Source organism: Lissotriton vulgaris, chromosome 7 (genome assembly GCF_964263255.1).
Source record: "Lissotriton vulgaris chromosome 7, aLisVul1.2, whole genome shotgun sequence".
Taxonomy (NCBI): Eukaryota; Metazoa; Chordata; class Amphibia; order Caudata; family Salamandridae; genus Lissotriton; species Lissotriton vulgaris.
Genome location: NC_141695.1, coordinates 117,345,850 through 117,372,899, shown reverse-complemented (window position 1 = coordinate 117,372,899; position 27,050 = coordinate 117,345,850). Strand labels below are relative to the sequence as shown.

Below are 27,050 nucleotides of genomic sequence, written 5' to 3'. Positions count from 1 at the left end.
TGCAAAAATATATATTGATGATACATCTCCCTGTGATTTTAGTTGTGCTTGTTTGTCCCACACCACTCTTCCATCCCCGCCCTCATGAAGGTGTTGCCCAGGCGTGGGCCGTACACCGAAACACGCGTTGGCGTTTAATTCATCTCGTGCCCTTGGATTGTGTTTCCATTCCCCACCGGGACGATATACGAGAACCTAGCTTCTGAACAGCGGTGGCAGTCTTACCACCTTGATTGATTTGTGATGTCTTGGAATTGTTTGTCTTGTAGAATGAATGTACAGGTGAATTTGAATGTATGTTACTATGACTGTTAGTTTTGAATGTGATGTGTGGGACATTGTGTATATGCATATTTATTGTTGAGTTTTAAATTATCCATTTACATATCCTGTAAAAGTCTGACAATCATGTTTGATATCATGAAAATAAAAATGAAAAATAATTTTGCTAAAGTAACTTGGTTGTTGGAAAATCGAATATATGCAATTGTCAGCTCTGGTGCTTGGTGTATAATTTTGTGACCCTATTCTTAGGACCTTTTTGTAATTATTACATATAAGCAGGTGATTTTTGTGTAGTGAACGAGAAGTAAACATTATACCACAGCTGAACATCTGCTGAAGCTCGCCAATTCTAACGCAATGGTGATCATGAAGACTTGTTCCAAAGTCAACTTCCTAAGAGAAAGGGCATTACTGAAGCAATACTTAACATACTATTCTAGGCAGCATAGCTGAGATGCTTTCCTACTTTGTACCCTTCAACCATCAGTTGACTTGTGGGCATGGATTACAGCATGACCCTCAAACCTTGATCTTTACTGTATCAAGATACTCACTGAGTATATTGATCACCCTTTTGCATGGTTACACCCACTTTTTGATTCCAAAAAGGGGGACAACTGGGCAAGTTTAAAGAGGTCCAACATGTGTGCCCCACTTTTTGCCTGACATCTGATGAAACCTGACTTGATGTGCCCTGGGTCCCTGCCAACCAGGTTCCCAGGGCCTGTGTTCTTTCCCAAGACTGTATCTTTGTATTCACAATTGACACATCCCTGGCCACAGGTAAGCCTCTTGTAAAAGGCACCATGGGTACCAATGACACTGTGACCAGGGAAGACCTCTAAGGACCACCCTTAGAGGCTCTGCACCTTAACAGACGCACCTTGCCACTGCATGCTGCGTGTTTTGTTGCAGAGAAAAGTGAAGAGGCGACATTGCACACATCCCTGTGTGCCATGCCTGCAATCCACTGCCTAAGGACTAGGTCAGTCACCCGTCTAGCAGTGTGCACTAGCCCTAAGATGAGGCTATAGTGGCAAGAGCCCTGTACCTCTACAGTGTCTAATTTCATTCTTAAACTTTGTAAGTGTAGCAAAGCCATAAAGAGTATATGGTCAGGGAGTTGGCCATTATGAACTCCCCAGCTCCATAATGGCTTTACTAAAAACTTGGAAGATTGGAAGCAAACTTCTCAGCACAATAAACCCACACTGATGCTGGTGTTGGATTTAATGTAGAATGCACTCAGAGCGCATCTTAGAGATGCCCCCTGAAAATCGACCATCCCTGGTATGATTACTGAATGGCTGCCTGCCATTTGCCAGCACCAGATAGGTTTCTGGACCCCTGGGTAGAGAGCCTCCACTCTCTGGGTCCAGAATCAAAGCCCATCCTGGGCAGAAGTGTCATGCCTCCTTCCACAAGAGTGGCTTGGTCCATGAAAGGGGAAGCTTCAAAGGCCTGCTGCCTTTGGAAGCCGTCTCTACCTGTTCTTGTCCCCAGCAACTAGCTCCCACTGGTTCTGGCCCCCACTTTGGGTGGGAGAATCTGTGGGAAACCCAAGATAGCAAGAGAGGTGTGCTTACCTTTGCCAACCACACCCCTCTGGTGGGGGAGGCAAGGTGAAGCACACATCTCAGTTCAACTCCATCTTAAAGATGAGGGGACTCAGCCAACAAGGAAGATGCTCATATCTCCTCCCACTGAAGGGTGGCATAATAGGGGGCATATCTTTTAATTAAGAAGGAGAAACCCTTTGTGAAAAGGGAAGGGGTTATAGGTAGACAACAAAATACAAATTCCCTTTTCTTACAATCTAGAGAAGACTTTCGTCTTTGAGGAGCTGCAAAAAAAGGAGCTTCTGGGGTGAGCCAATCTACGTATCACAGTTGTATAGGGATCAACAAATTTACAAACAAATCAAAATGCCTCAATGACCATCATTTTACCACTCTGAAGTTAATAAGGATGTACACACTATGATGTGAGTTGAATAAAAAAGGATTTTTTATTTTTATATTAGTGTTTTTCTCTGTTCATATCACCTTACGGAACAAATTCGTACATTTATTTATATAAAAAAAATTTGTTAAAAACAATTAGTATAACATTTCATCTCATAGAGTCAAATACACAATTAAAAAATTAATTACGGTACAACAAATTTATCACACAAACATGTAAACATGTAACATGTATGTTTGTGTGATAAATTTGTTGTACCGTAATTAATTTTTTAATTGTGTATTTGACTCTATGAGATGAAATGTTATACTAATTGTTTTTAACAAAATTTTTTTATATAAATAAATGTACAAATTTGTTCCGTAAGGTGATATGAACAGAGAAAAACACTAATATAAAAATAAAAAATCCATTTTTATTCAACTCACATCATAGTGTGTACATCCTTATTAACTTCAGAGTGGTAAAATGATGGTCATTGAGGCATTTTGATTTGTTTGTAAATTTGTTGATCCCTATACAACTGTGATACGTAGATTGGCTCACCCCAGAAGCTCCTTTTTTGCAGCTCCTCAAAGACGAAAGTCTTCTCTAGATAATAGGGGGCATACCCACCCCTAGGAAGGGACCCATTGGTCCCAACCTGCACACCCCTTTAACGCCCCTAAATTTTGTATTTAGGGATGACCCTAAATCTTGCCTCCTCAGATTCGATCAAGAAAGAAGAAGGACTGAAGAGCCTTGCTGACTTAGGAAGAAGAAAATGACAACAACTGCCTTGGTCAACGCCCTACCAACCTGTCCCGTCTACGTCCGGCCTACAGCCAGAACATCAGCAAGTTCAGCAGTCAGCAACCCCCTAAGCCCGGAGGACCTGACCAGCATCCTTCCCACAGACTTGGTCTTCCGTGAGCACCGAATTTGTTCAACCAAAGTCTCACCTTCAGAATCCAGATACCGCCAACTCTGCGATTCTACACCACTCTGCACACAACATCCATGGCCCGAGTTCGAGTGGCCCAACACCTCAAGGAGGTCCCCCCAGTGATCCTGACCTGGAATCCTCGACCTCCCTCAAGATTCCCGACTACGCCTGCAGCCTCAACCTGAAGGGTTCCCAAGACCGCGACCGGAGCTGGTAAGAAAACCCAACGCCAGAAGACACCCCTGCACCGAACGCCCCACAGCCTTGGGTGGCCCAACCGACAGTCTCCAGGCATCCCCCAAGATACCAACTTACCTCTCCAACTGGTGGTCGCCTTCAGGAAGTCTCCCGCCTGAGCCTGCAACACCTTTCCAAAACCGAAGGTCTCCATTGGAAAGCACAGGGTCCCGACGGGCGTTTTGTACCCTGCACCCCGCCGCCAGAGTGCCGCTGGTGGTGCTGCTCCTGTGCTGGATCCGTGAATCGGATTTGGACTAAATATCTGATTAGAAATATCGAGGTGCAGAAATAGCACAAAAAAATACTGTGAGACAAAAATATTGTGATGCAGAAATATCGTTGTCAAGAATATTGATCTTTCAGGTAAGTAATATTGTTTTCAAGAATATTGCTGTTGTTTTTATTGTTTTCAATAATATTGTTGTATATAATATATTTTTTGTTATCTTTGTGTGTTAGTTTATATATTAATTGTATGTGTTATTGCTTGTTGATTGTTAACATTATTTTTAAAAATAGTTTGTAATTTTAAGTGATTTATACGTTTTTTATTTAATTGCTAATAGTAATTTATATTGTTGGGATCGGTTGCCAGGTTTGTTGGGGTGTAGGGTAGAAAGTTAATTAATTACAATTAATTAATACATATTAATTAATTAATCGACAAATAAATATGTAAATTTAGTAATTATTCCTTTCAAGCTATTAGGTGCGGCTTGTTGGGTTTGTAGGACAAGTTAATTAAATACTAATTAATTAACAATTAATTAGCAGGTTAATAACTATTCAATTATGTAAATTGTGTAATAATTGTATTTTTTTAATTATATGTTAGGTGTTGGACTTGTAGACGTATGAGGTGGGAAGTAAATTATGAATCAATTATTACATTATTCAATTGATTATCAATTTTGTTAATTGTGTTACATTTATTTAGATTGTACGTGTGGGCTGCTAGGTTTGTAAGGGGAAAGTGTGGTAAGTAATTAAGTAATAAATAACTGTTTTTTAAATTGATAATTAATTATCAATTTGTTTACTAATCATGTTAATAGTTTTTTTTATTTTTATATCAATATCTATATATATATATATATTGGTTAAATAAAAAAGTTTACTTTAAGAGTTTCGTATTAGTTATAAATTAATGGAGTTATGTTTCATACTTGTTATGTGTTTGAAGTGAAGTACTTTCGCTACTGTTCCACAGACTGGAGAGAGAATAGTAATTTTTACCCCTCAGAGTCCAAAGCTTTCCTAACTGTTACACACACTGCAGTGGGAATAGTAAATTCTACTTATCTGAAGTCTAACCCTTTCCTTACTCTTTCACATGCTGGATTGGCAATAGTATACCTAATATTCACATATTGTATACTTTTTAAATATTGTTTACATCTATCTAATACTAATATGTATTTGTTAATTTTTTTATTATATGTACATATATGTTTATTTTTTGTATATTTTTGTAAATGTCTTTTTACTTAATTAATTAATTAGATAATTTATTTAGCATTTTGCATTTGATTTGTTATTTTTTTTTTTTATGTATATATGTATATACATATATATATGAGGCCCTTCGTTTTAATTGCACATCTTTCATCAACACCATTGTAACGTTTTCCTTTTGTGTTTAGACTCATGTATCTGTTTCGTATTTTATATGTAATCCACATACTCTGCAGTCCTTATGTAATGTAACTGGTTCTACTTTATAGTGCTCTAACACCTTCGGGTAAAGTACGTACCATATAAAAAAGCATAAATAAATGATAAATTTAGTCATGCTGGGCTCTCGATTCTCCAAAGATAGAGACAGGGACAAGTCCAAGATTATTCCAGAATGTGGTGGAAGGTGGGTCCAGCCAGAGTTATGTCGGTAGGGAAGCGAGGCAGGCCAGGTAGGCTCTGGTACAGAGTGCTACTTACTTTGTTCAACGAAATACTTTATTTTAAAAATCTTCTAGCAAGCTATGTGGGAATAATATTTTTTTTACTAAATGCCCTAACCTTTCTTTTAACTGAAATCCCTCACCTACTGTCTCCAGTGACTTCCTGGTCCACCGCGGGCTTGCCCGATTGAGCGGAGGAAGTCACTGTAAACATCCATACTTCCGCCCACATGCTGACATCCGGGGTGGGGGTGGGGGGGGGGTAGCAGTCTAGTTCACCGTACCTTCTATATAAAGGCAGATGACGGCCTGGGATTGCAATGGGTGCACCGCTGGCGCACCAAAGGCAAACCTACCTGTGCCCATCCGCGGCCGGATCGCGACCCGTGCAAGCCCCCCAGCCCGTTTCACGCCAGACCACACTCGCTGGAAAGTGCACTCCACGGATGATCTTTTATCAATGCAACCAGCAGACAAGTCTTAGGTTGCATTGATGCATACTAAAAAGGTATTTTGGGATCGCAAACGGACGATTTTACCGAATCGCACCGTTTGCGATTCCTAAATAGCTTGATGCATGTGCCCCTAAGTCCTGTATCACCCTTTACCCGTAGCATGTTCAACTTGTCTCTTTGCTCCTAATCCCCACAGAGGGAAAGCTGTTTTCTACCGCCAACTGCTAAAAAGAAGGTAAGAGCTAATAATGCCCTTAATTGCTCCCTCTCTGATGCAAGAAACGTAGTAAAAGGTGTTATGAAATTAAAGATGTTGTAGTGCAGCATAATACAGATATTTTGTTAGGTCCTGAATTAACTATATCTACCCCTCCTGGATATGTAGCCCTCACCCAGGACGGCATTGACCGTAGAGGTGGTGGAATTGCCATTATTTTTAGAAACATCTTCACGGCAACTTGCACGCCGCTCTTGCATAATCGGAATACGAAGCACTTGCTTTTAAAATAAAACTTTGCAAAAAAATACTTTTAACTGAATGCTTCTGAATCGACCTCCCATCATAAAGTCTCACTTCCTGGAATTATTAGGTTCCTATCTAGAAATCCGATTTGATACCACAAATGTCCCTATTCTTTCAATTTTCACCTGGAAAACTCTGGTGACGTAGAGGTGAATAGATTAATAGGTAATATAGCTACACCCATCCCTCAATTTCCAGCAGGCTTTTACTGTTACTATGGTCCGACCACTAGCCCGCCTCGCTGATCTCACATGCGCATGGCAGCGGCAAGACCTCTTCGGGTATACGAGCGCTATACAAAACTCTCTAACATAGCATAACACTTCGAACAAACACCCCGGGCAGTAGGCCTTAGCTCCATCTAAGGCTGACATAGGGCCATAAGGACGGTTATAACTTTCTTCACTAGGCGCAAAATTCAAAAGAAAATTGACCCTATGACAAATGGGAAATTGTTTGGAGTGCCCTCAACTGTCTTTGCAGGTCTTCGGGGTACTACGGGGTTTATTTCACCTGCTCAGTGGGACAGTGATGCCAGAAAGTGGCATGCAATGTATTACATTTGCTGGGATATTTCTGCCCTACTTTCTTGTTGTTGAAGGCTGGGCAACTCACTGGGCTTGCTTCTGTCTGACTGAATTTCCTTACAAATTGTAATACAGTAAACACCAAACCTACTACACAAACCGAAATCAAAGGTGTACTTTAGAGTGCTTAAGATCAGGGTGGTAAAGTGTTGGGTGCATTGAAGAGGATACATGGGGAATAGCTACAGCTGGGAGAGGTGTGGTGCAGTGGACAGAGCGGCTGACTCGGGAGCAAGGGATCACGGTTCGATACCCGGCGGCACCTCAGCTCAGCATCATGTGACTCTTGGCAATAGCTCACTTAATCTTCCAGACGCACCCCAGAGGATGGGACCCATATGGCCTGCATCCCCTAGCCGTATTAGGACCCGGGCGGGATTTATTTTAAGGGGAGGGGCCGGATGGCCCCCTTTTTGAACCTCATTAGGTCCTGGGGACTACATCCTCTCGGACTGTATATATATTAAAAGCAGAGGGACACGCAGACCACCTCCAAGAGCCCATTCTGGCCCTGGGACCCCATCCACTGAGCCTGCCTTTATTATAGGTAAGTGTTTTGGTACCCACATGTTTCCCTGCCCATGCCAGGGCGGGCTGGGTAAGCACTGTGTCCCAGGGGTGGGCTTCCGGAGGCACAGATAATGTGCCCACCCTGGGGGATGGGGTCCTTTAGGCCATTAAATGCTCAGGGATGGGGGCCGTGCACCTCTCACCTTAAAATATAGTGTGGGACCAGGGGAGGGAGTCCACCAGCCGAATGCGACTCAGCCTCCCTCCCCTTATTAAAAGCATTGGGCCCTCCTCTAAAAAACAAAATTGGGCCCTGCAGGATGGGGTCTCTGAGGCCGAATACGGTTCGGTGAGGGGGGCTGCACACCTCCCTCCCCTTAATTAAAGAATGCGGCCCCAGGCTGCCATTTTGTGTTTTTGTTGTTTATTTGTGAGAAAAAAGAGGGCCCCAAAGCACAAAATCTCCAAGCATTTTCCTTAGACTTCTTTAAGACGGGCTACTGCAAAAACTGCTGAACAAAATTACACCGAATTTGGAAGGAGGCTAGATCTTGGTCCGCAGAGTGTGCTTTTTGTGATTTGTGGTAGATCCGTTCAGCAGTATTTAAGAAATTAAGGGTAAAAAATAATTGTATAACTGGACAGTTGAGTCTGTGAGAGGTTTGAAAGACTCTTGTGGGAGCGCCAATTTACATTAAGAAATAGGAGGGAGACACCCTCTCAAAGCCTTCTTGGACCCAGGTAACATGGAAAAATGATGCTGGCAGCCATTATCGGAATCTCAGACTTAGTTCCCTGTCCTGAAGTAAAAAAGGGTAACCTTATCCCCAGAGGGACCCCTAGGGGCAAAAAGAAAAAAACAGCAAAAAATACTGCAATCCGCCAGTACGCCGATGGGAGTGGAAAACAAAATGTGGGCCGGGCCTCACAAGGCTCAGGGATGGGGCTCTGTGGCCCTCCCCCACTTTAACGTTAGTAATGGCCCTGAGAGATGGGGTTGCCAGGGACAAACAAGGCTTGGGGGAATAGGGTCCCAAGGGTATAATAAGGGTAGTGGAGGGAGGCCACGAGGCCCTACTACCCTTTAATTTTTTTAATGAAATGGCCGTGGGGGATGGTGTCCCCAGGGCCTTATAAGGCTTGGTGTAGGGGGCCATGAGAAGACCGGCCCTCTCTTTAATTAAAAAAAATGTCCCTGGGGATGGGGTCCTTAGGGCCTATTTTTCTCATGAAGGGGAGCTACTTGGCCTCCCTCCCCTTTACAAAACATAAGCTTCTGATCTCAAAGGGCCCGGATTCACAAAGGTAAACGTAAATCAAGGTTCTAAGGACCCGATTCACAGAATTAACTTAAGACAAAATCCTAAACTTACTACCATTTTGGTATTCACAGAAGGCACTTACTCATTTTGGTATTCACAGAAGGCACTTACTCATTTTGGTATTCGCAGAAGGCATTTACTCATTTCGGTATTCACAGAAGTTAGAAGTCCTAACATTAGGACTCCTAAATGCCTTCTGTGAATACCGAAAGTCTTAAAATTAGGATTTTTCTCAGTTTAGTAGTAGTAAAGTTAGGACTTCTAACTTTAGGACTCCTAAATGCCTTCTGTGAATACTGAAAGTGTTAAAACTAGGATTTTTCTCAATTTAGTATTGGTAAAGTTAGGACTCTTAACTTTACTACTCCTAAACTGAGAAAAATCCTAACTTTACAACTTTAGGTATTCACAGAAGGCATTTAGGAGTCCTAAATTTAGGAGTCCTAACTTTATTACTACTGAATAGAGAAAAATCCTAATTTTAAGACTTTCGGTATTCACAGAAGGCATTTAGGATTCCTAAAGTTAGGAGTCCTAACTTTACTACTACTAAACTGAGAAAATTCCCTATTTTAAGACTTTTGGTATTCACAGAAGGCCTTTAGGAGTCTTAAAGTTAGGACTCCTAACTTCTATGAATACCGAAATGAGTAAGTGCCTTCTGTGAATACCAAAATGAGTAAGTGCCTTCTGTGAATACCAAAAAGGTAGTAAGTTTAGGATTTTGTCTTAAGTGAGTTCTGTGAATCGGTCCATGTGTTTAGACCTAATGTCTAACTTTACAAATTTTTGGTATTAACAAATGTTAGTTACCAGTAATATCTTTACGACTCCAGCGTTTCTCAACTCTGCAGAATTTCACACTCAGGGCAGAGATTCCGCCCTGATTGTGGAAACTCCGCCCTGAGTGTGGAAACTCCGCAGTCATAAAGATATTACTCGTAACTTACTTTTGTGAAAAACGAAAAGTAGTAAAGTTAGATTTTTGGTCTAAACTTAGACCTTTGGTCTATCTTTACCTTTCTGAATCAGGCCAAAAGTATCTACTAAGATCAGTGTACACTCTATGCAACATTTGTCAAAATAGACACTATTTGCTTAAAATACCCACTGTCTGAAAGTACTAAAGATTATACTATCTGCAACCTTCATACTGTAGTGAAAACTTTACAGATAGCTGATCTTCTGAAGCAAAACATGCCCTTGAACATAAGTTAGTACCTGGTGCACACAGTCTTCTATGTTATGTAGATTGTCATGCTGGGACGATTCTGTCTAATAACTCAAGGCTGCTTACCATACTTAGGGGCTCATTAAAATATCGAGCAGATCGCCACCGCCCGTATGGCGGTGGCAATCCACCCGCAAAAACCACCGCCGGCATAAGAATTCCCCCCACCACAATACCATGGTGGGGGGGACCACCGGTAGGCAATCCGCCCAATTGCCTACCGGGCGGAAAAGCAGTTTATATGGTGGCGATGTCTGGTAGACACCGCCATCCATATTAGTATGCAGGTGGGGTATTGCCTTTCCGTGGAAGCAACGCCGCCACGGAAAGGCAGGCAGTTTTCACCATTATGGGCCCGTAGCTGGCCCCTAGGGATTCTGGTGAGTGCACATGGGGGTAACTGTGGTACTCCCTTGCAGTCCCATGCACAACATGGCAGGCACCACCTGGTGCCAGCCATCTTGTACATGGAAGTGCACGACATGCCTGTTGGAACCGGAACTACCGGCCCACTTAGGGTAGCAAAGCACAGAGTGGAAAAACCAAATCCAAGAGGCAATTATGTCGTACTTGCGCAACACTCACTACAACACCCCGGTGCAAACCCACCAAAAATGACACCACACCATCTTGGTTAAGTAGAAATTAGAGAGGCTTTATCTCTTTGTAGGGAAAATAAAGGTAAGAAGATTCCAATGTGTAATAAACCAAGACTTAGACCTTTCACTTTAAGGATTTGTTCACATTAGTTACCAGTTTCACCTTTTATACATAGTTGTCTAGCATCAGATTTTTGCATATGTTCATTGAGGCACTTTGACAGATAGACTAACACACATTGTTCAGTAAAAACATTTGACAGGTACAACCATTTGGATCAGCACATCAACTTCTACTTTTGTGAGTGTAAATTTCCCCTTGGATGAACATCTTAATAAATAGAATTATGTTTTAGCCTGTTGCCGAATCAATTTGAGTTAAGCTGAAAGGAGAATAAAGAATATCTTAGGATAAGGTTAATGACACTCTCCTCTACCGTGCGCGCTGTTACTTCCACATTACAGTGCAGGGTGTATTCCAGAAAGCTTTACTCAAGGAAGAAAGTTTGAGCTCTGGGACCATCTCCGTGACAAGAGCCAGCCACGACGTTTTAAAAACAAGGGATTTTCTCAGTACTTAGATTCTGTCCTTGGCACAGCCCACAGTCACCGCCATTTACCCCTACTTTGCCGGTCCCACTTCCTCTAAGCCCCCCTTCCCTCCGCTTTGCTGGCCCAGATACCTGTGCGCCCGTGTTATATTCTTTCTGAGGCAGTCTGGAGAGGCTGCCCTGCCCCGCCTTCCCGCTCAGGTCTTCTATCACTTCATCTGAGGCGGGGCGGGAGCCGCAGTAAAGCCGTTACGAGTGGATTCTTGGAGCCTCAAAGTAGACGAGCCTCCACGCGCCGCTCCCCTTCACCGGAGCAGTAGTCAGCAACTCAACCCGGCTCTCTGGCGGTCGCGGAGGCCTTCGTAGAGGAGTTCCGACTACCTTGAACGAGATGATGAGACGCGCTGGGCGGGAGTCCGGTTGGCTAGCGACCCTGCCCAGCGCCTCTCCCTCTCACGCCTGACGCTGGATCTGCTATTAGTCCCAGTGCCACAGTGCTTGCAGAAGGTGAAAAGGCGGGGGAAAAGAAAGAGGGGGGGTGCCAAAGCGCTGGTGATCTCGGACAATACACAGCGCAGGCAAGATCACTACCCCTCACCCGGGAAAAATGCAACAAGGGCAAAAGTCTAGGCCCCACGTCTCTTCAGGGGTCAGGGCAAAGGGTCCCTTGTTCTACGTTGCTCAAGAAATAGTCCCCAATGTCACCCTCTAAGGTTATAAAATCAGGACAAAGTCCCTCTCACCAACAGCTGTAACAGGTGAGTTCTCCTGATGAGTGGCCACACTGGACAAGTTGCTCAGGGTTCATCTCTCATAGGCAGGGCCAGGTCAACAGGAAGGGGGGCAACTAACTTGCCAACCCTTAGAGCAGTCAGATTAGCCTGAGCCACAATCCTCCTGACACAGTTGCCTACACTCCAGCCAACCCAGCAGTGACCTAAAAAATGCCGCCCAGTGTCTTCCCTTATATAGCCTAGGCCCAGGTCACTAGAGTTAGCTGGAAGGTTCTAGAACCTCCTAATGTTATCCTATGGGCCAGAGCTCTGAGGTAATTCCTAACAGACGTCCATCTTAGGAAAACTCTCTATCCACCATTTTAGAAAGGCACACCTGTACCTCAGCACTGATTAGCAGTGGTGGGGCACAGGGAGACCTAAGGCCCAACAAAAAGGGGTTGGTGGAAAAAAATAATGAGAGGCAGAAAGGAACAAAAATAAGGGGAGACCATCCAGAAGCTGACAGGTCTAACACGTTCTTGGCTTTGCAGCGGGCGGTTCTGAGAGCACCGCCCACCACAATGTCAAGAATGCAAGATGTGCCCGTCAATGTGGCGGGCGCATCCTAATGTCACCAACAGGACCCCCGCACCAATGGCGGGCAGTCCCGTTCCACGAAAGCATGGCGGGCAGACAAAGTCCGCCCGCCATCCTAATGACCCCCTAAGTATCTACTTTGTAAAATCTTTGCCATTTTGGAAACCTTTTCTGCAGAATGATATAACTTGTGTGAAATTATACTGGACACAAGTTGTCAACTGTCATCTGCACACAGAGTCACTATTCAATACAAAGATTTATAACGTGTTCAATACCGCTACACACCTATGATGCTTTAGAAGCACATGTGTTTTGTAAATACGTCCACCCATTTCCCAGACACAGGCTGTACAGAATTTGGCAGAAAAGTAACATGGTAGCTACCCGCCACTAAGAAAATTATAAAACAAAGGAACAAACTTATTGGATGATGTCATTAGTGATACCATGAATTATGTCTAGGCATGGGCGAATTTTGCGAATTCACAATTCGCGAATTTGCGAATTCGTGATCCGCAAAATCTATGAATTTGCGGATTCGCGGATTTTGCGGATTGTGTGGGTAATGGCCGGGCTGTAAAACGGTGCACATCGCTAGTGTGAGGGGCAGGGCCAAACAGGCGAGGCTTATATGCGAGTTCACATGCCTCTTGTGTGCATAAAAGGACAGGCACGGATCAGAGAAGCTTGTGGTCACAGGAACTGCACAGGGATTGAGCTCGTGAAAGTCAATAATGCAAAGGCCTCCATCAAGCATCATAGCTATTTTTCGACTATAGATATGGGGAGAACGCACACCTGCCCAGCCTCGACAAAACTCAAATTTTTGGGGGGGCTGATTAACTTTGCCATCACACCAAAGAGCGGCGGGGTCCCTCGAGTGAGCTGTCCATCAAGTGGGTAAAGGGCGCGAAGACGGTGCACACACCACTAGTGTGTGGGGAGGGGCCAAACGGACGGGGCTTATATGCGAGTTCACATACCTCTTGTGTGTATAAAAGGACAGGCATGGATCAGAGAAGCTCGTGGTCACAGGAACTGCACAGGGATTGAGCTCGTGAAAGTCAACTATGCAAAGGCCTCCATCAAGCATCATAGCTAATTTTCGACTATAGATATGGGGAGAGCGCACACCTACCCAGCCTCGACAAAACACACATCATCCCCTGTAACTATTTTAGGATGGCGCCGGCAAGCTGCCAGCGCCATCCTAAAATAGTTACTAAATTAGCTTCATCAGGCAGCACTAATAGATAAAATAAAGCAGGTGCTCGAGCACCTGCTTTATTTTATCTATTAGTGCTTCCTGTTGAAGCTAACTTAGTAACTATTTTAGGATGGCGCTGGCAGCTTGCCGGCGCCATCCTAAAATAGTTAAAAGTTCAACAGGCTTGAACTTTTGCCCCCCAAATCCGCCGCTCGCGGATCTCGCGGATTTTCAGTAAATTCGCGGGAGTTCGCGGATCGCGGATTTACCGAAAATCCGCGTAATCGGCGAGCGGAACGGATTTTCCGCTCACCACTGATTATGTCATTTAAGATGTCATCAGTGATGGCATAAATGATGTCATAGAACATGGTATGAGTGATGTAATATGTGAGGTCATAAGCAGTGAGTGCATGTCTGGGGCGGAAGTTATAGATAGCTCTGCTCACTCTGTGAATTTTTGGTTCTTTTAGTTCAAAATGTTAATGTTTTCATTACATATTTACCTAACTAAAATGTTATGTTAACCTTTGGTTTTTTCAGTAAATTTCTAAACAGATCTTTTTATCATACATAACTATAAAGTTACTTAAACATTAGGTTTTTTCAGTGAATATATATATATATATATATATATATATATATATATATATATATATATATATATATATATATATATATATATATATATATAGATATGCTGCAAGAACTCGTCTCAGTCTCTACACGAAACCAACAGCCACTCAAGCAAAGATGAGGTAGACCTAATTCCGTGCTTCTTTTTTTATTTTAGCTTAAAGTGCAACCTCATCAGCCACTACATATATATATATATATTTGTGAATATATATATATGTGAATATATGAGGGAACGTGATGTATAGTTAAAAGATGTTCATTTAATATTCAAGAGCCAATATTCTGGTAGTACCAATAGCAGGGGCATTTAGGAGGAAAATACAATGCCCTTAAGGGCTGTGTAGGAGGACAGCAGGGAAGGTGATCTCAATACCTATACTGTCACATCAGTTCAAGCCACCTTTTAGGGTTACACCTATATCTGGGGTCTCCAGGTATAGGTACGTTAACCCCTCTGGTACATCTGCAGTTCAGTCACATTAGACTGCTGGGATTTACAAGAAAGGTTCAATGGCCAGCTTCTCCAGCTGGACTGCAGGTAAAAAAGTCCAGTACCCTACAGCTGTATAAATGGCTCAATGGTTGGTTGTGGAATTGTTTGGGGACAAGGGCTGTTGCCACCGACCCAGGCTACAAGAGTGCCATGTTTGGTAGACTCCATTTCCAACAGAATCAAGTCCTCTGGCGGGCATCCATGTACCCAAAGGCAATGCAACTTGGACCAGGATAGGACAACTGCAGCACAGACGTTTGACCCATTACAGTGAGCGTTTACAGGAAGGGAAAATGAAAACAGATTTTGTGCATTAGTGATGTGATCTTAAATCCAGGGGGATTGTGTTCAGGAGGCAACTCTGAAGACAGGATTATTGAGTTGAGCACATGTCCTGTGTGCATGTAGGGCAACCTTTTAAAACAAGACACTAGTGCACGTGAGGGCATCTTGAGCAACATACAAGACTAGGGGCCCGATGTAGGTAGCCCTTTACCGATCGGAATCGGGCGAAAATACCGATTTTCGGCAGTTTCCGATCGGTAAAGGGCTATCGAGATGTAGGGGCACATTTTCGGTAATTTTACCGAATCGTTATCATTACCGAATCGGTAAAATTACCGAAAATGCAATGTAGGTAGCCAATGTTCCATCAGCACATGGCTTACAGAATCGGTATTTTACCATGGAATACAAATCCATGGTAAAATACCGATTCCTGTGTACATGCACATCTGTGCATGTACACATGTGCAATGTGACAGACAGACGTGCCCTTAGGGCATGTCTGTGTGCCACATTGCACACATGCCCGTTTTGGGGGTGCTAGAGGGTGTCAAAGTGACACCCCCTGCACCCTTGTGAATTCTTTAATTACCGATTCGGTAAATACCGAATCGGTAATGCCTAATCATTCCTATGGGCTTCAAAGCCCATAGGAATGAATGGGCATTACCGATTCGGTATTTACCGAATCGGTAATTAAAGAATTGTTAAGGATTCGGTAACGAATCCAGATGTTGGGACCTACATCCCATTTACCGATTTTGAAATACCGAATCGGTAAAATTCGGTATTTCAAAATCGGTAAATGGGATTTACCTACATCGGGCCCCAGGTCCCTATAGACGGGATCATCTTTGCACAGTTGATAGGGGCTCATGGTTCATGACCAGGTCCTCAAGTGCAGGGATTAGACTTCTACAGCCCTGTTGACGTCCAGACCTTGAAGACGTGTCCAGTTTCTGCCCATAACCTATCCTCTTTTCCCCACTGCAGTGAGTGTGAACGCCACCCCGAATGGGCTGCAATGCTTCGCCTGCAATGAGACGGGCAAAAACGAATGCAACGCGACCAGGATCACCAGGGTGAGCTGCACCGGACAGATGGACCGCTGCTTGGACATTGTGGGTGAGTACCAGGGCAGTACTTGGATATCACTCTACAACCGGTGGACCTTCGAACCATACCACCCCATTCACAGTTCCTGAAGTGGCAGGGCACTGCTTTCTGATGGGACTGCGCTGCGATGTCATTCTTTTAGGGACCTGTTCAATGGCCATCAGACAAAAAGATGTGATCACCAAAAACCAAATGAAACTGCTGCTGTGTGACTTATACAATCCCCACAGACAGGTCTATGTACACATATTATTAACTACAGTGTGTCCCACCTCAGGCCAGGGTACATTTCAAGGACTGGGCCATGTACACACATTACTGATCACAATGTGTTCCACCTAGATACATTCAATGCATCACAGACCAGGCAATAGAAACAATTATTTCCAATCTCAGTTGGTGGTACATATCAAAATGGATTGGCCATATACACACATTACTGAATACATCCTACAAACCATGCCAGGTTCATAGACAAAGATTGCTAAATGCTTAGTCTCCTCAATGGATGGGCCTTAATCAAACATTACTGAATGCACTTTCTCCACAATGGCCTGGCCATTACATGACTAATTGTACAAAGAACAGGCAAAATGCACAGTCCCTACAGTGCCTAGCTGTAGTCATTACTGAATGCATTGTACCCACAATGGTTGGGACACATTACTGAATGCATTTACTAACAATTACTGGGCCAGATACCGTATTTTCCGGCGTATAAGACGACTTTTTAACCCCTTAAAATGTTCTGGAAAGTCGGGGGTCGTCTTATACGCCAGATGCTAAATTTGAAGGAATGTTTTCATGCGTTTTTACATAGCGCGGACTACACCCGAAGGTGTCAGACTGCTTCTGCATTATATAAAAATGGGCTGATGTGAGCAACAATAACAATGGACAAATTACAAAAGCAAACATTAAGTTACATGGATCAAAAGTGACAATAGCGAGCAACCAAAATACATGAGGTAGCAATCGGTACATTCCTGGAGAAAAAGTGATAAGTGTGCAGGTTACAAAAGCATACAAAGCATACAAAGCACACAAAGTACGAGCCAAAATAAAATAAAATACATTCTCAAAATGGCTATGCAGGACTGCGTTGGACTGCACTGGAAGTGGGGGTAGTCTTATACGGCGAGTATAGCACGAAACCTACATTTTATTAAGCAAAGTAGGGGGTCGTCTTATACGCCGGGTCGTCTTATACGCCAGAAAATACGGTACATAAATTACTAGGTTTATTGAACCCAAAATAGCTGTACAATAAACACATATTACTGGATGCCTTGCGATCACAATAGCTAGACCATAGACACAACCACAGATTACTGAAAGAATTTCTCAAAATGGCCTGTCACAGACTCACATTACTGGAAGCCACTCCAATCCATCAAACTTTATTCACGTCCAAGTCATAAAAGCATGATACATACAGTACAGCACGTTTTAAAACCATGATTTGATGCTTCAGGTCTTAGGACGGATTGGTAAAAGAGATAAAACTATTTAAAACACTATGAGATACTTAGACATTACTGGATGCATTTTACCTGTAATGGACAAACCACAGACATGCATTATTGAATACATTGTTCCCACAATGGTTTTCCAATAGACACCCATTACTGAATGGCTGGGCTATATACCCACTTTATTAAATGCATTGTTCCCACAATGCTCGTCCGTAAACACTTTATACCCATAATTACTGGGATACAGACACATTACTGAAAGCACTGTACCAACAACGGCTGGGCCCAATCCATATATTGTTGAATGCATTATACCCACAGTGGCCGAGCCATAGACACGCGCTATTGGATGCATTGTTCCCTGCTGGCTAGGCACAGGCAGACATTTCTGAATGCATTGTCCCCACAAAGGCCAGGCCATAAGCGTACATTGATGAATGCATTTTCCCCACAGTAGCCCGGGGAACAGACACATATTGTTGATTGCATTGTCCCCCAGTGGCTGGCTTACAGACCAAAATTACTGAATAAACACACAGGGGCAGATTTACAATAACTGGCGCATCCCTGCATATCAGCAGGGATGCGCCAGTTATTGTGCACCATGCCTCCGCCACCATGGATGCGCCGCATTTACAATGCAGCTCACCATGGGGCAAAAACGGCACAGATGCGTCACGTCGCAAGCGTGATGCAGCTCCAGCAAAGCTCTGGGGGGCCTATTCTTACAATGCTGCGTCAATCCTTATGCCTGCTTCAAGCAGGCGCAGGGTTTTGACGCAGCATGGGCCCAGAAGTAACTGAGTGAAATCTTGTAGATTTCACTCAGTCACTTTTAGGAGGCGTTCCTGCGCCGGAACGCATCCCCCCTGTGCAGGAACGCCTCCTTCTGGCGCAGGGCTTTACAACGTGACGCATCTCCCAGATGCGTCACGTTGTAAGTACACCATACCATGGCGCATCTTTTGCTCGGCCGCTGCATCACAAAAGTGATGCAATGGCGACATAAAAGGGGCGCAAGGGGCTTGTAAATCTGCCCCTAATTGCTTAATGAATTGTGCTTGCAAAGTACAACTATATGTCCTGTCAATTACTGGACCGTTATTCATATTACTGAAGGCATTTTTCCCATGATAGCTGGGCAATAGACACAGGTTAGTGAATGCATTTTCTCACAATGGCCTGGACACAGAAAACCAATACTGAATGCATTGTACGCACAAGGGCTGGGTCACGTGTACACATTACTGAATGCATTGTCCTCACAATGGCTGTGCCACATGTACACATTACTGAATGCATTGTCCCCACAATGGCTGTGCCATATATACACATTACTGAATGCATTGTCCCCACAATGGCTGTGCTATTTACACACATTACTGAATTAATTGTCCTCGCAATGGCCGTGCCATATACTCACATTACTAAATGCACTATAACCTAGTGAATGAGCCACAGACTGACATTACTGCGTGCACTGTCCCCACACTGATGGGGATGCAGAGACACATTATGGAATTAATTGTCCTCCAATGCCTGGACAACAGACAGACTTAACTGACAGCATTGTCCCCAAAATGGCTTGATCACGGCCACACATTACTGACTGCATTGTAAGCCTAAGGCTAATTGAATGATGGAGATTACTGGATTTATTTTCCGCACAATGGCAGAGCCATCGCCACGCATTACTGAATACATTGTCCCCACAATAGCTGATTAGAGACCCACAGAATTGCATACATCGTCCCCACAATGGGTAGGTCACAGGCGTACATTACTGAATGCATTAGGCCCCCCTATGGATGGGCCACAGACATGCATTACTGTATATAATGGGCATTAGACACACATTACTGAATGCACTATCCCCCAATGGCTGGGTTGCAGACAGATATTACTGCATGATGTGGCTCCACACTGGTGGGGATACAGACACACATTACTGAATGCATTGCACCCCAATGCCTTAACAACAGACAGCCCCTCAGGCTGATTCAAAGATGGGCATTACCAAATGTATTGTTTCCTCAATAGCAGAGACATTGACACACATTACTGAATGATCTGTGCTCACCAAGGACAGGCTCTAGATGCACATTACTGAATACATAGACCCAATAATGGGTCTGCCAAAGACATACATTACTAAATACATCGTCCCCACAATTAAAAGGCCATGGACACATATTACTGAATACAGTGTCCCCTTAATGCCTGGGCCGTAGACACACATTGCTGAATTTCAAAGTGGTTGGTCCATGCACACATTACTAAATACATGGTCCCCACAATGGCTGGGCCACATACACACCTTATGTAATGCATTGTACCCACAATAGCTGAGCCACAGAAACACATTACTGAAGAATACATCATCCTCACAGTGGGCGTGTCACCGAAGCACATTGCTGAATACACCATTGCCACAATGGCCAAGCTATAGACACATATTACTGAATACATTGGGCCCAATACACAAAAGTAATTTGAGACAAAATCCTAACTTTACAACTTTTGGTTTTCACAAAAGGTATTTAGGAGTAGTAAAGTTAAGATTCCTAACTTTACAACTGTCGGTATTCACAGAAGGCATTTAGGAGTTATTAAGTTAGGATTCCTAACTTTACTTCTCCTAAATGCCCTTTGTGAATATCAAAAGTCGTAAAGTTAGGGTTTGTCTGTTTAGGAGCAGTAAAGTTAGGAATCCTAACATTACTACTCCTAATGTTTACTACTCCTAAATGCCTTTTGTGAATACCGAAAGTCGTAAAGTTAGGATTTTGTCTCAGATTACTTTTGTGAATCAGGCCCACTGACGTCACGCTGGGTGGGCCACAGATGCACATTACTGAATACATCATCTACTCAATTAGAGGGCCACAGACACACATACTGAAAACACTGTCGCCGCAATACTTGGGTCACAGACACACACTACTATATACATTGTCCCCACAATGGCTGGGTCACAAGTGCACATGATTGAATACATTGTCCCCAGAATGGACCCACCACATACACACATTATTGAATGCATTTTCCACACAATGTCTGAGGCATAGACACACATTATTGAATACATTGTACCCACAATGGCAGAGCCACATACACACATAACTGAATGCATTGTCCCCACAATGTCTGAGCCATAGACACACATTACTGAATGCATTGTCTCCTCAAAGGCTGGTTCAATGACACACATTACTGAATACATTGATCCCACAATAGCCGGGACACAGACACACATTACTGAATACATTGTCCCTACAGTGGGGGGCTACAAACAAACATCACTGAATACATTGTCCCCACAATGACTAGGTCATAGACACTTTATTGAATACATTTTTCCTACAATGGCAGGGCCACAGACTCCATTACTGAATGCATTATCCCCACAATGTGTAAGCCATAGACACACATTATTGAATAAATTGGCCCACAATGGCTGGGCCACAGACTTCCATTACTGAATACATTGTCCCTACAATGACCGGGTCACAGACACACATGATTGAATACATTATCCCTACAGTGGGGGGCCTGCAAACAGGCATCACTGAATACATTGTCCCCACAATGGCTGGGTCATAGACACATTATTGAATACATTGTCCTCACTATGGCTGGGCCACAGACTCACATTACTGAATGCAATGTCCCTGAATGTCTGAGCCATAGAAACACAATATTAAATACATTGTCCCCACAATGGCTCCGCCACAGAACACTTTACTGAATACATTGTCCCAACAATGGGTCGGCCACAAAGCACATTATTGAATGCATTGTCCCCACAATGGCCCGGACCTCAGACACACATTAATAAATGCATTGTCCCCACAATGGCCGGGCCACAGACACACATTAATGAATGCACTGTCCCCACAATATCAGGGTCACACACACATTAATGAATGCATTGTCCCCAAAATGGCCGGGCCACAGCCGCACATTAATGAATGCATTGTCCCCTCAATGGCCCGGACCTCAGACACAATTAATGAATGCATTGTCCCCACAATGGCCAGGCCACAGACACACATGAATGAATGCATTATCCCCATAATGGCTGTACCACATACACATATTCATGAATGCATTGTCCCAACAATAGTTGTGAAACATACACACATTAATGAATGCATTGTCCCCACAATGGCTGGGTCATAGACACATTATCGAATGCATTATCCCCACAATGGCTGGACCACAGACACACATTACTGAAGGCATTGTCCTCACAATGGCCGGGCCACAGACGCACATTATTGAATGCATTTTACCCACAATGTCTGAGTCATAGACACATTATTGAATGCATTGTCCCCACAATGGCTGGGCCACAGACGCACATTATTGAATGCATTGTGCCCACAATGGCTGGGCCACAGATGCACATTATTGAATGCATTGTCCCCACAATGGCAAGGCTACAGACGCACATGATTAAATGCATTGTCCCCCCAATGGCAATGGCACAGACGCACATTATTGAATGCATTGTCCACACAATGGCAAGGCCACAGACACACATTATTGAATGCATTGTCCCCACAATGGCAAGGACACAGACGCACATTATTGACTGCATTGTACCCACAATGGCTGGGCCACAGATGCACATTATTGAATGCACTGTCCCCACAATGGCAAGGCTACAGACACACATTATTGAATGCACTGTCCCTACATGGCAAGGCCACACACGCACATTAATGAATGCATTGTCCCCACAATGTCCGGGCCACAGACACACATTATTGAATGCACTGTTGCCACAATGGCAAGGCCACAGAAGCACATTATTGAATGCATTGTACCCATAATTTCTGAGTCATAGACACATTATTGAATGCATTGTCCCCACAATGGCAAGGTCACAGACGCACATTATTGAATGCATTGTCCCCACAATGGCAAGGCCATAGACGCACATTATTGAATGCATTGTCCCCACAAAGGCTGGGACACAGACACACATTATTGAATGCACTGTCCACACAAGGCAAAGGCCACAGAAGCACATTATTGAATGCATTGTCCCCACAATGGCCAGGCCACAGACACACATTATTGAATGTACGAACCCACAATGGCAAGGCCACAGACGCACATTAATGAATGCACTGTCCCCACAATGGCAAGCCACAGACGCACATTATTTAATGCATTGTCCCCACAAAGGCTGGCCCACAGTCGCACATTATTGAATGCATTGTCCCCACAATGGCTGGGCCACAGACTTCCATTACTGAATGCATTGTCCCTACAATGACCGGGTCACAGACACACATGATTGAATACATTATCCCTACAGTGGGGGTACTGCAAAAATACATCACTGAATACATTGTCTCCACAATAGCTGGGTCATAGACACATTATTGAATACATTGTCCTCACTATGGCTGGGCCACAGATTCACATTACTGAATGCAATGTCCCTGAATGTCTGAGCCATAGAAACACAATATTAAATACATTGTCCCCACAATGGCTCCGCCACAGAACACTTTACTGAATACATTGTCCCAACAATGGCTCTGCCACAAAGCACATTATTGAATGCATTGTCCCCACAATGGCCCGGACCTCAGACACACATTAATGAATGCTTTGTCCCCACAATGGCCGGGCCACAGACACACATTATTGAATGCATTGTCCCCATAATGGCAAGGCCACAGACGCACAATATTGAATGCATTATCCCCACAATGGCTGGGCCACAGACGCACATTATTGAATGCATTGTCCCCTAAATTGCAAAGGCCACAGACGCACATTATTAAATGTATTGTCCCCACAATGGCAATGCCACAGACGCACATTATTTAATGCATTGTCCACACAATGGCAAGGCCACAGACGCACATTATTGAGTGCATTGTCCCCACAATGGCAAGGACACAGACGCACATTATTGAATGCATTGTACCCACAATGGCTGGGCCACAGATACACATTATTGAATGCACTGTCCCCACAATGGCAAGGCCACAGACGCACATTATTGAATGCACTGTCCCCACAATGGCAAGGCCAAAGACGCACATTATTGAATGCATTGTCCCCACAATGGCCGGGCCACAGACGCACATTATTGAATGCACTGCTGCCACACTGGCAAGGCCACAGGAGCACATTATTGAATGCACTGTCCCCACAATGGCAGGGTCACAGACACACATTAATGAATGCATTGTCCCCACAATGGCCGGGCCACAGACTCACATTAATGAATGCATTGTCCCCACAATGGCCCGGACCTCAGACACAATTAATGAATGCATTGTCCCAACAATGGTTGTGCAACATACACACGTTAATGAATGCATTGTCCCCACAATGGCTGGGTCATAGACACATTGTAGAATGCATTATCCCCACAATGGCTGGACCACAGACGCACATTATTGAATGTATTGTCTCCACAATGTCTGAGTCATAGACACATTATTGAATGCATTGTCCCCACAAAAGCTAGGCCACAGACGCACAATATTGAATGCATTGTCCCCACAATGGCTGGGCCAACATTATTGAATGCATTGTCCCCACAATGGCAATGCCACAGACGCACATTATTAAATGCATTGTCCCCACAATGGCAATGCCACAGACGCACATTATTGAATGCATTGTCCAGACAATGGCAAGGCCACAGACGCACATTATTGAATGCATTGTCCCCACAATGGCAAGGACACAGACGCACATTATTAAATGCATTGTACCCACAATGGCTGGGCCACAGATGCACATTATTGAATGCACTGTCCCCACAATGGCAAGGCCACAGATGCACATTATTGAATGCACTGTCCCCACAATGGCAAGGTCACAGACTCACATATTGAATGCATTGTCCCCACAATGGCAAGGCCACAGATGTACATTATTGAATGCATTGTCCCCACAATGTCTGGGACGCAGACACACATTATTGAATGCACTGTCCTCACAATGGCAAGGCCACGGATGCACATTACTGAATGCATTGTCTCCACAATGGCTGGGCCACAGATGCACATTATTGAATGCATTGTCCCCACAATGGCCGGGCCACAGACGCACATTATTGAATGCATTGTCCCCACAATGGCTGGGCCACAGACGCACATTATTGAATGCATTGTCCCCACAATGGCTGGGCCACAGACGCACATTATTGAATGCATTGTCCCACAATGGCAAGGCCACAGATACACATTATTGAATGCATTGTCCCCACAATGGCAGGGCCACAGTCGCACATTATTGAATGCATTGTCCCCACAATGGCTGGGCCACAGATGCACATTATTGAATGCATTGTCCCCACAATGGCAAGGCCACAGACGCACAATATGGAATGCATTGGCCCCACAATAGCTGGGCCACAGACGCACATTATTGAATGCATTGTCCCCACAATGGCAAGGTCACAGATGCACATTATTGAATGCATTGTCCCCACAATGGCTGGGCCACAGACACACATTGCTGACTGATTTGTCCCCAGAATGGCTGGGCCACAGACACACATTGCTGAATGCATTGCCCCTTCAATGGCTGGGCCACAGGTACACTTTGCAGAATGCATTGTCCCCACAAAGGCCGGGCCACAGACACACATTACTGAATGCATTGTCCCCACAATGGCTGGGCCACAGACGCACATTATTGAATGCCTTGTCCCTACAATGTCAAGGTCACAGACGCACATTATTGAATGCACTGTCCCCACAATGGCTTGGCCACAGACACACATTGCTGAATGCACTGTCCCCACAATGGCTGGGCCACAGACCCACATTGCTGAATGCACTGTCCCCACAATGGCCGGGCCAGAGACGCACATTACTGAATGCATTGTCCCCACAATTGCAGGGCCACAGACGCACATTACTGAATGCATTGTCCCCCACAATGGGCGGGCCACAGGCGCACATTACTTAATGCATTGTCCCCACAATGGCAGGGCCACAGACGCACATTACTGAATGCATTGCACCTAGTCTGTGCCGAGCATTCCTCGTTCCTCCTGCTGACACCGCTGTTCTTCCTTTCCCAGATTTCGGCCTTGGGAAGACATTGATGCGCGGCTGCTGCTCCAAGGATGTCTGCCAGGGCCTGTCGGCCTCACTCTCGGTCCCTGCCTACCAGAGTCTGTACTGCTGCCAGGGAAACCTATGCAACAACGGAAACATCGCATCTTACTTCAGTGGGGGCATGAGCCTCAGAATGAGCGGTGTCACCCTGGCTGGCATCCTGCTCCTTGGCACAGCGTGGTGGTGGGCACTGTAGGAAAGGACTCCAGCGCTAATCTAAGATGATGATGTGGCAATCTTCAGCCAATCACACACAGGACCACTGCAGCTGTGGTGGCAGTGATGCATGCACGCATCCCTTGCAGGTCTTTCCATCTGCAGATATGCGCATCTGGGCAACATCTGCAGAGAAAAGGCAGATTCCTCTGGCGGACTTATCTCAAGGTTACAGCATAGAGCAAAGCGCCTTGCTACTTACCAAGCGCTATCACCCAAGCACCAGGAAAAATGCATCTGCTTCAAAGGTCTTCTTCCTTTCCTTTCTCTGTGTCATTGTGTTACCTGCCACTCTTTAGATATGAATATATGTATTACACGCACTATAAATATATGTAGTATGTGTACTATAAATATATATATGTACTATGCATACTATAAATATATGTACTATGCATACTATAATTATCATACTCTATGTTAAAACACCCTTTTACAAATATTAGGTTGCAGCCAATATTCATTAGAACTTAAAGTATATAAACACGTTTTCCTGATACATCCAAGTCTCAACCGGAGTTAAAATGGCATCCAAGCATCCAATCTTCCTATTTTCCATACATTTTAGGCTTTATTATTTTCATATTTTAACTCCTACTAGTTGTAAGCCTTACATTATAAATATTCTAATTATCTCATCTATGCTGGTTCGATTAAAATAAATCGCCATTCTTGAGTAAGGATGCATGTACTCTCTGTTCGCGTTTGTGTAGTGTGTGAGGGTTTGAATGCTATATGTATGATTGTTGATGCCTGTGGAATGCTCTTTACATTGGAGTAGGCGCACATGTACATACACACTTCTCCAAAGGTTATACCAATGCGTATTTGGAACACATGGAACAAGTGTTGCAGTCTCACAAGGGGCTTATTTACAAACCCTGTGAGCCGCTGGTGCGTCCCTTTTTATGATGCTCAGGCAGCACAGAGTGAAGACCCATATCTACAAAGCCAGGCAGGCAAAGCTACTGTGTGTGGCTTTTCATGGCCTCTTAGATATGGTGTAAAGCAACGAAGCGCAAGTCAGGGGGGCATTCCTTGGTCTTGCCGTGGAGTTTCAAACACAACACCCAAGGGTTTTGACACATTACCAGGTTTGCAAGGGTC

General features: G+C 44.2%; 1 protein-coding gene across 1 annotated transcript in view; it reads left to right on the top strand.

Annotated features, from left to right (window-relative positions):
* LOC147700959 (urokinase plasminogen activator surface receptor-like) overlaps positions 1-26,619 on the top strand; it is a 140,376-nt gene extending 113,757 nt beyond the window's left edge. Inside the window, exons 6-7 of the mRNA XM_086929790.1 lie at positions 16,025-16,156; positions 25,691-26,619. Of these exons, the coding sequence (XP_086785916.1) occupies positions 16,025-16,156; positions 25,691-25,923 (365 nt within the window). The 3' untranslated portion in view covers positions 25,924-26,619. The remainder of the gene's footprint in view (positions 1-16,024; positions 16,157-25,690) is intronic.
* The last annotated feature ends 431 nt before the right edge of the window (positions 26,620-27,050 follow it).